This window comes from Gilbertella persicaria, assembly GCF_025201335.1.
Source record: "Gilbertella persicaria strain CBS 190.32 chromosome Unknown B0P05scaffold_4, whole genome shotgun sequence".
In the NCBI taxonomy this organism is placed as follows: Eukaryota; Fungi; Mucoromycota; class Mucoromycetes; order Mucorales; family Choanephoraceae; genus Gilbertella; species Gilbertella persicaria.
The window spans coordinates 731,355-740,518 of NW_026251965.1; the positions used below are offsets into that span (position 1 = coordinate 731,355).

The 9,164-nt window shown below is 36.2% G+C and overlaps 2 protein-coding genes across 2 annotated transcripts; both read left to right on the top strand.

The window, feature by feature from the left end:
* The first annotated feature begins 67 nt into the window (after positions 1 to 67).
* B0P05DRAFT_526406 (uncharacterized protein) lies at positions 68 to 7,025 on the top strand. The gene is made up of 19 exons (XM_051576428.1): positions 68 to 169; positions 213 to 431; positions 480 to 514; positions 569 to 772; positions 816 to 1,079; positions 1,153 to 2,124; positions 2,173 to 4,548; positions 4,594 to 4,697; positions 4,741 to 4,815; positions 4,863 to 5,000; positions 5,052 to 5,142; positions 5,190 to 5,658; positions 5,702 to 5,899; positions 5,957 to 6,084; positions 6,125 to 6,204; positions 6,251 to 6,373; positions 6,416 to 6,698; positions 6,754 to 6,916; positions 6,960 to 7,025. Exons 1-19 carry the CDS (start codon positions 103 to 105, stop codon positions 6,977 to 6,979), a joined length of 6,009 nt encoding a protein of 2,002 aa, XP_051438912.1. The 5' UTR covers positions 68 to 102; the 3' UTR covers positions 6,980 to 7,025.
* Position 7,026: 1 nt separating this feature from the next.
* Positions 7,027 to 9,137, top strand: B0P05DRAFT_526413 (integrator complex subunit 2). The gene is made up of 8 exons (XM_051576429.1): positions 7,027 to 7,193; positions 7,239 to 7,432; positions 7,479 to 7,751; positions 7,801 to 7,999; positions 8,040 to 8,220; positions 8,269 to 8,383; positions 8,428 to 8,692; positions 8,737 to 9,137. Exons 1-8 carry the CDS (start codon positions 7,033 to 7,035, stop codon positions 9,080 to 9,082), a joined length of 1,734 nt encoding a protein of 577 aa, XP_051438913.1. The 5' UTR covers positions 7,027 to 7,032; the 3' UTR covers positions 9,083 to 9,137.
* Positions 9,138 to 9,164: the final 27 nt, after the last annotated feature.

Consider the following 9,164-nt stretch of genomic DNA (forward strand, 5'->3'; position numbering starts at 1 on the left):
GATTATAGAGTGAGCCAATCATAAACAGAAAAAACGCGGTCTACAAATATAATACGCGTTTGTTGATGCAGAATTCTTTCGTCTCTTTTTATTGTTTAGTTCATGAGCTACCTTGAAGATCCTGAAGACATCATAAGCCAATGTTTACGGGAGAACGATCCCATTCAAGGTAAAGCAACTCTGCTTGATATCAGTCTTCTTATTTAGTATAGAGATCTACAGTTCCCTCAAGAGCTTTATGCAGTTGGATATTCGACCTGAATTCTGCTCAACTTTATTTGTACCCACTATTCATCATGCAGCTAAAAATGCTCAGTCAGCAAGTCAAATTACAATATATAGCAAAGTACTTGAAGATCTATACAATTATGTATTAAGAGACGATCCTTCTGACGATAAATTCTTGACAGAAGCAAACCAAACAATCAAAGGTTAGCTCGTTTCTTTTGTTGTTCGGTTGATTGATCGTCTTTCATTAGAGCTTGCGTCTATACTGAGAAAAGACAAGATCAAAGTAATCTATTGATGGCCCATATATAGAGTAACTAACTCGTTGTTATTTACGCAGTTCAAATATTTCGCTGAATTACAGAGCCTTTATCCGCTTAAAATAATGAGTTTATTGGACATCAATATTCATTTTATCTCAACACTGATTGTACAAAATCGTATTCTTATGTCTGATCCAGTCATTACAACAGTCTGGAATTTGGTTTCTTTTGTACTTGCCCATCTTATTAAACTTCATTATCAGTCAGAAACCTTGATCAAGGTAATCACTTGAAAAAAAAAAAGCGATAAATAACCAATAACAGGCTTCGCTTGATTTAATTGTAGTCTGTATCCAAGAGCGCTTACTTGTTTGCCCTGACAATTGGGCTTTGGGAACACATTTAGAAAGCCTGTTGCTTCTGTGGGATCAAGGTAACTTATTGGAGGATCATAAAGACAAGATAGCCATTGCTATTTCGAGTCTGGTTGCATTCAGTCCATCCAATCATGAAGGCGATATAATCCATCTCGCTTCTTTAGCACGCTCTTTGATTGCTAAAGAGTTACCCAACTGCAATTATATTCGAGTTTGTATCAATTATACTTGTCAGATAGACTATTAACTCTTTTTTCTTCTTCTTCTTCTTCTTCTTTCTTTAGGCACAAGCATTGTATTATACACTCTGTATGCTGACAAAGAATTCAATTCAATTTATGGATCAAATTGAGTCACAGTCATCTTTAGGCATCATGAAAGATAAAATAACTATGCTCCTGATGTCCAGCCATCCTCCTCTTAATTCACAAGCCATGGATATTGACCAAGATGTCTCAGGAACAGCAGCACTTTTGCGGTCTGATCTACTGAATGGAAACGTACGCAATAGAGTCCAGACGATTGTTAATCATCTGACAAGCACACAAACAAAAGATGATCAGAACCATAATCTGATTGAACAGATAAGAGAAATCAGCATACAAACAGGCAATACAGATGTCTCTGTCTTGTTTTATTCACAAATGAAACAAATCGTTCAATTTGTTACTCGTATCTTGTCTGTGGATTCTGATCTTGCTGGTAACATTTCAGAGTTGTTTGGCTATGACATACCCCAGTTCTTGTTACATAATATGCATTTTGCACTGTACTATGCAATCACTTGTCACGATCAGCATGTCCTGGCCAATCTTGCCTTGGCATTGGAAACAAAGGTTGTCACTCTTTGCCAACAGAATGGACATCATATCATTATCGCACTTACTATGGAAGAAGATCAAACAGTGGCTCAGTCTGTTATTGAACGTCTGATTAAAATTCTTCGAGTGAAAGAACCTATTCGACATTTGGCACAAAAACACATGACCAAAATCACAATTAGCCTGGCCATGAATTTAGGGGATGTGAAGCAGAAACAGAAGGCTATTGATGCTTTACGGAACATGAGCCACATTACGAATGTGAAGTTGTCTGAGCATCTTTCGCTATATATGCTTGGTATCTTGGAAAAAGTCAATGGCTATATTTCTACTAAAAGAAATGGTAATCAAAAGATTCATTATCCTTTTGCATTAGAATCAATGATTGAAATCATGGTTCTGCTTGATGAAAAACTAGAGAATTATATACTGCATGTAAGATTGTCTTGAAGCATACATATAAAATAACGTTTTTATGCTTAGTTGATCAAATTATTTCAAGGTGTCAACAAATTGTCTGGCATGCAATCACAAGCATTATCATTATGGACCATGTTTATCAGCTGTGTGACGAAAAACATATTAGCGCAGCATTTGAATACAATCACACAGAGTTTGATTGACTTGTTTCGAGTCTCTGAAGCCAAGATACGTCAAAAGGTCATACAAACACTTGAAGATTTATTAGTTACAGGATATACATTTGAAGCAAATCAATATTCAAACTTGCCATTATTACCTCAGTTTAAAGAATTCAACGCTTTAAAGCAACATATTAAAGTTAAGGCTACATCTGCAAACCCACAAACACTCTATAAGCAAGAACTAGAGCACATCCTGAAAGATCTTTGTGAAGCAGATGATATGCCTATTCAAATCGCATTAGACAAGTTACAAAAACTATTGACAGACTATCCAAATGAAAGTCTGCACCTGGAAACGCTTTATTCTCGATTGCTCTATATCCTGCACAAGTACGCAACCCATAAACCTATTTCTCTTAAAGCTGCCATTTGCCTTGGTAAACTAGGGGCTTTGGATCCTGGCCTGATCAGTGTATCTACCATTGACGATACAGTGTTTATCATGAACAACTTTAGACGAGAAGATGAAGTAGGCGAGTTTGTATGTGACTTGATTACCAATTATCTTTATCCTGCCCATAATGCTTCCAACGATAACAACATGCGTGCATGTATTGAATATGCTATCAAGCCTCTTTTAGATTGTGCTAGATTTCAGCCTATCGAAAATATGACAAAGTCAGATGAACGAGTCAATCCTGCTGCTTATCGATGGCGAAAACTACCTAATTCAATTCAACAGTTCATAGCACCATTCTTTGTGGCTGCATATGAAGCCACATGGGAAACGCATACAAGTGCATATCCTATCTTTGCCAAAGCACAGAATTTTAAGGGCTGGCTACAAGCTTGGTTTCTTCGCATGGTCCATAGTTCAGAAGGTGTGGCTAAAGAAGTCTTTCAGGCGTTTATACCGATTGTCAAATCCAATATGCTAGACATCACTCGCCATTTGATCCCATACTTGGTTTTGCATAACTTGCTTTCTGGCTCTCCTGAAGATATACGGGGTATTATTGATGAATTGATGAATGTGATTCATGTCAATGCCAATTTGAATCCTCATCATGACCTGGGTAAAAACACATTCAATCATTATGCTCTGCAAGTCTGCGTAGAAACAACAGAGTATTGTCGTAAATGGCTGAACCGTGTAGGACGCAACGACCTGGAAAAAGAAAGCCAAGTCAAACGTATCAATACTTTTCTACAAGAGATACCTCGAAGAGATATGGGTATTGCTGCTTTCCATACCAAGGCTTATCCTCAAGCATTAATGCAGTTTGAGACATTTATCAAGGAAAAGAAGAACGGCCAACTGGATCATGATATCATGGATTATCTAAGACAGATCTATATTCAAATTGAAGACCCTATTGACCTTAAGGTTTTAATGGATACCTATACCACTGTGCTTACTTTAGATGAGCGTATTACTCGCTATGAGTCTTTAGGAAGATGGGATCAAGCACAAGTATTGTACAAGGGAAAGATCCGTGAAAAGGATTCGGATTTATCAGCCTATATGGGCTATATGGAGTGTCTAAGAAAATCAGGAAGTTATGACAAAATGATTTATGAGGCTGATACGATGCTTCATGATTTACCTCGTTGGCTTCCCAACATTAATTCATATAAGATTGATGCAGCCTGGCGTTTACAAAACTGGGATAAGCTCGACCAAACGGTATCTTTGCCTATACATCGTGATATACCTGCACTGATAGGCTGTATCTTGAATGATATGCGTAAAAAGAATTACACAGATGCAGCATCTTGCATTGAAGAGGCTCGTTATAAAGTAATTGAACAGCTTACTATCTCTCATAGCAAATCTTATCGTAAATCATATCCTCTTTTGTTTGATTTACAATTGTTGCAAGAACTCGAAGAATCACAAAAAATTTGGGAGCTTACTGACCCTACTGAAGACCTAAACAAACTTGAACAACGATGGAAAAAGACATTTAAGAACATCATACCTCATGCTCAATATCAACTCAACCTGTTACAGCTACGTAAAGCTGCTTATTTTGATATTCGACCCACGAATCAATTCAGTGTCAATGCTCATCAAACATGGCTGGCTATTGCTAAAATTAACCGCAAAGCGGGGAACATGACATTAGCTGCAGATGCCATTCAGCAAGCAGAAGAACAAAGTAAACAAACCCTCTATCGTGATAGAGCCAAATGGCTTTGGAAAGATGGATATCCTAAAGAAGCAGCAGAATTATTGCTTTCCAAGATCAATCATGGTGGTGTGGGATTTGAAGTAAGAAAGTACATTTATAGATGATAGGATTGACCTGTTCCATAGGAAGCACTTTTATATGTTGAAATTGATTTAGAAAATGATCTCGAAGGAGACGCCAAGAGTATGGTCAAGATCATCAATCGAGAAGGGCAGTTTGATGGCGAAAAGTAAGTGGATTATAATTCTGAAAAGATAATAACGATCTTTTAGAGCTGAAAAAGCTAACCATAATTGTGTCAAGTGGTATGCTAAGCGACTAAAAGAAACTCAAGATAAATTTGTCGAGTAAGAAATAGTCTTTTTCAAGTAGTTAAATAACCTCATTTTTGTAGAGTAAATATCAAAGCCTATCTTGTGAAAAGATCTATCAGTGCACTTGAATTTGGGTCCAAGTATTATTATAGCTCTATGTCTACTTTGTTAAATTGCTGGTTTGAAGTGGCTACATTAGGCAGTGAGATCAAGAGCGAGTGAGTATATATATATAAAAGAGATATTTATTTTCTAAACCATTTCTATAGATCACCCAATATGGCCCCTGATATTACCACAAAGATAAAGGAAGTAAACGAAATCATGCACAGGATAACTATCTCTGTTCCTTTATTTCAAGTAATGACATTTGACATATCGACCTGAATACTTATGATTTCGCTTAGTTTATTTTATTTTTGCCAAGATTTATTTCTAATCTCTCAATTGATAATGATATGGTTGCAGCATCTCTCATGAAAATAATTCTTGAAGTTTTTGCTGCTTATCCTCGAAACACAATTTGGCTTATGCTAGGTGCTTTAGAGTCACCTATTACCAAAGTAAGAACACGAATCAAGCAAATCTTTCAAAAAGCCAAAGAAAAATACAGCCATACAGTTATACCTTCTATCATTCTCCAAGCATTCAAGTTGCGAGAAGCTCTGCATGATTTATCCGAATTCAATTTTGACCCTAAATCAAATTTGGGCTCAATTGACATGGCCACGTTTGGAACAGGATCTTTATTGCCTCTTCGTGATCTTGATCTTTATATGCCAAGAGAGAGTTGTATGTTACCAACACAGCCTGAAGTCATCAAAAAGTCAGATAGAAACTTTGATCCTTTTCCAAGCAATTTGCCAACAATTGCACGCAAGTATAGTTGTAATCAAAAGACATACTTATTGTTGTATAGGAATTGAGCACAAGATATTAGTGATGCGTTCTCTACAAATGCCAAAACGTATCACGATTGTAGGTTCTGATGGTAAGCTGTATAAATTCTTGGTCAAGAAAGAAGATGATCTTCGTAAAGATGCTCGAACCATGGAATTTAGCAATATGATCAATACATTCCTTCGAAAGAATCCACAGGCTCGTGATAGTGGTTTATGTAAGCCCATTTAAAAAAAAAAAAAAACGGATAGACATAGACTTATGGTGCTCATAGACATTAGAACATTTGCCGTAGTTCCTTTAGGGCATCGATGGGGTTTGATTGAATGGATTGATAACTTGAATGCTTTGAAAGCCATTGTCAACGATTACTGGGTATCAGAAGGACATGCTTCTGTAAATGTAAGTGCTTATTTGTAGAACAATGCATAACCCTATTTAGTCTATTGGTGCAAAACTCGAAAAGATCAAGCTGGGCCGAGTGCCCGAAAAACTTCAAGTGTTTGAGAGATGCTTAGCAAAGTAAGTCTTGGAGAAACGTGAATCATATCCACTCATGTTGAACAAGTTCTCCTTCTGTATTCTATAAATGGTTCTTGAAAAACTTTCCTGAACCTAATCAATGGTTAAACAGCAGAACAAGATACATAAAAACATTGGCTGTTATGTCTATTGTTGGTTATTGTATAGGGTAAGTTGTTTGGCTTATTTCTTATCATTCATATCAACATAGTCTGGGTGATCGACACGCTGAAAATATCATGTTTGATCAAACGAACGGTGATTGTGTACATGTTGACCTCAACATGTTATTTGAGAGTGGTTCAGGACTTCCTACGCCTGAAATTGTACCATTTCGTCTCACACATAACCTGGTAGATGCTTTAGGTGTGCTAGGATATAAAGGCATCTTTCAACATACATGCGAACTTACACTTCAAGTCCTGCTTAACAATCGTGAAGCTTTACTGGCAGTGTTTGAGACTCACATCAATGAGATTGAAAGTGCTCGAAATGTAATATAAAAGTATACACACAAAAAAAAAAAACGTTTACTTATAGTTTGTATAGAATGGTTCAAGAAATATATTGCGCGTTTCTGGAAGTAAAGCAACACAAGACATGATTCGATTAAGGACAAAGTTTGATACAAAACCTGAACAAATCAATAGTGAAGTGAACCGGTTGATTAAAGAAGCAACAAGTAAAGAAAACCTTTGTCAAATGTATCATGGTAAGCATTTTTTTTTATTTCATGCAAAAACTCAATCATTTAGGCTGGGCTCCATTCATCTAACAAAAAAAGGTGCAGTTTAAAGAAATAAAAGAAAAAGCTTTTTTTTTAGTATCATGATTAAAAAATCTTTTGATCTCGATTCTTTTTACCAGTTACTTAAAGCACGCGTTTTTCACAATATAGACTATCAGACATGGCTATTGAATTCGATGAATGACGCGACATTACCTATTCATCCCAAGTTTAGTCTTGTCATTGATGAATTCGTTCAAAGGTACTCCTTTTAGATCAATGCACCGAGATTGATCAGTTTCTATAGTATATTCTTGACTGACCAATGTCAAAAGATACCTGAAGAGATCATTCAACCCTATTTTGATGACTGTACAACTATTTCCCCTACACAAATCCTTGTGCTTTTATATATCTTGACATTCAATGATTACATAATCGCATTTCGCACTGAACCAAAGCTTGTTGCTCTTTCTTCTAACAATTCTATTGTACAAGAGGGTATGACGATATATAAAAAGAACAGCGTGTAATGACCTGTCTATAGAATACTCGAATGAACTATTAGACCGTATCCCGATTCGATATATTCTAGACTATGTTGAACTTCAAGCAAGACAGCCTTACAAAGCAATCTATTCAGATTTGTTGGCACTTGCTGCCAACTTGTTTCCCGAGTTTTTTGATGTTCAGAGTTTTTTGATACAGGAAGGGAAAGATGTATCATGGGATCACCATACAAGACCAAAGACAATGTCGCTAGATCAATTGCAGCATCAGCTAAATCAATGGGAATTGAATCCAGCAACGACGATTGAAGGTATATTACAATGTAGGGCCTAATCTATTATGGCTGAATGCTTCAATAGCACTATCTTTTTTAGAAACAATAGCTGCTCCTGAGAAGGAAGGATATATATCATGCATGCTATCTACACTTGTGGACCCATGTTTAGCAAACAAACTGGATGATAGAATTGCAGAAGCCTTTAGATCCACTTGGGAAACATTCAATCGTGTGATACCGCATACTTTGTGGGCAATGACCATCAACTATTTAATTCCAGAGTAAGTTAGACTTGAGTTTTTACTTAAATAACATAAACAGGACAAGCAATTATACATTGAATGATTTGAATCAAGATATTCATATCGTATTTAAATGTGATTCACGTATATTTAGATCTGAACAGTTACTACCTATTTGGCTACATATTCTATCATGTCTTCGAACAATGTCTAGGCATCGTATTTGGAAGAGATACCATACTCATTTCTCTCGTCCTGAAGTAAGTGAAAGCATACTAAAAAGAAAAATGGAAAATAATGTTGAGTAGAATCATTCTATTAATTCACGTAATGTAATGGCTCTTGTTAACGCACAAGATTCATTCACAATCCAACTATTACTTGAGCTTTGTCTAGCAAAACCAAAAGATAAAGACAATCAAGGTATGTTAAAAACGATAGTACTTGTATTCATATCATGCCTTTAGATGCTCTAGAGAAATCAAGGAAATTGATATGTGATTTTATTCATACTATCTTTATTGATGGTGATCGAGATATGCTTTTAGCCAAAATACTTCACTTTCAGACTTACTCCACAGACTTGATCCCTGTCGTTGTCAAACTGATACCCTCGCTTTATATTGTACTTAGTTTTATTCCTGAACTCACAAGACAACCTCAATTAGAAAAACAAGTGTTTGGTATCTTAATAGCATGTCATTTATGTGAAAAATACCCTTTAGAAAACTAGTAAGTTGCGCCCTTGAGCATTCAAGTAACTTATTATCCGTCAGCTTAATCACAGCAGAAAAACATGTACTCCCTCGTTTACTTCGCATTGCATTTCCTCTGACACGAGAAGGACAACCTTCCAATGTCTGCGTGCCATCCGAATTTCTGGTCAAGGCTATCCCAGGCTTTGTTCATCTTGCTCGTGCATTTCCTCACTTTGGCCCAAAAATCTTGAGTGCGTTTGATGATATCGCGAAAGGGTTACCTGAGCCCAAGCAATTCATTGGTCAAGAGGGCAATAGTAAAATCATTCTAGTGCTTCAATTGCATGCTGTTCTAAAAGATTCGAGAGAACAAGTAGAAACAGAAGTTCGCAAAATGGACTTGGTGAACAAAGTAATTCTTTAAGTCTTTGAAAAGCAACACAAACACGAACAAAACCATCTTATGTTTTGGAAAAAAATTTTTTTTTATTATGATAAAATAACTT

What these genes read in the sequence shown, in the direction of transcription:
- B0P05DRAFT_526406 (XM_051576428.1), top strand. Translation starts at nt 103, where the DNA reads ATGAGCTACCTTGAAGATCCTGAAGACATCATAAGCCAATGTTTACGG. An exon ending in AGTCAGAAACCTTGATCAAG is followed by an intron (nt 773 to 815) that starts GTAATCACTTGA and finishes AACCAATAACAG; the next exon opens with GCTTCGCTTGATTTAATTGT. An exon ending in TAGAGAATTATATACTGCAT is followed by an intron (nt 2,125 to 2,172) that starts GTAAGATTGTCT and finishes TTTTATGCTTAG; the next exon opens with TTGATCAAATTATTTCAAGG.
- B0P05DRAFT_526413 (XM_051576429.1), top strand. Translation starts at nt 7,033, where the DNA reads ATGATTAAAAAATCTTTTGATCTCGATTCTTTTTACCAGTTACTTAAA. An exon ending in TCCAGCAACGACGATTGAAG is followed by an intron (nt 7,752 to 7,800) that starts GTATATTACAAT and finishes ATGCTTCAATAG; the next exon opens with CACTATCTTTTTTAGAAACA. An exon ending in AAAAGATAAAGACAATCAAG is followed by an intron (nt 8,384 to 8,427) that starts GTATGTTAAAAA and finishes TCATGCCTTTAG; the next exon opens with ATGCTCTAGAGAAATCAAGG.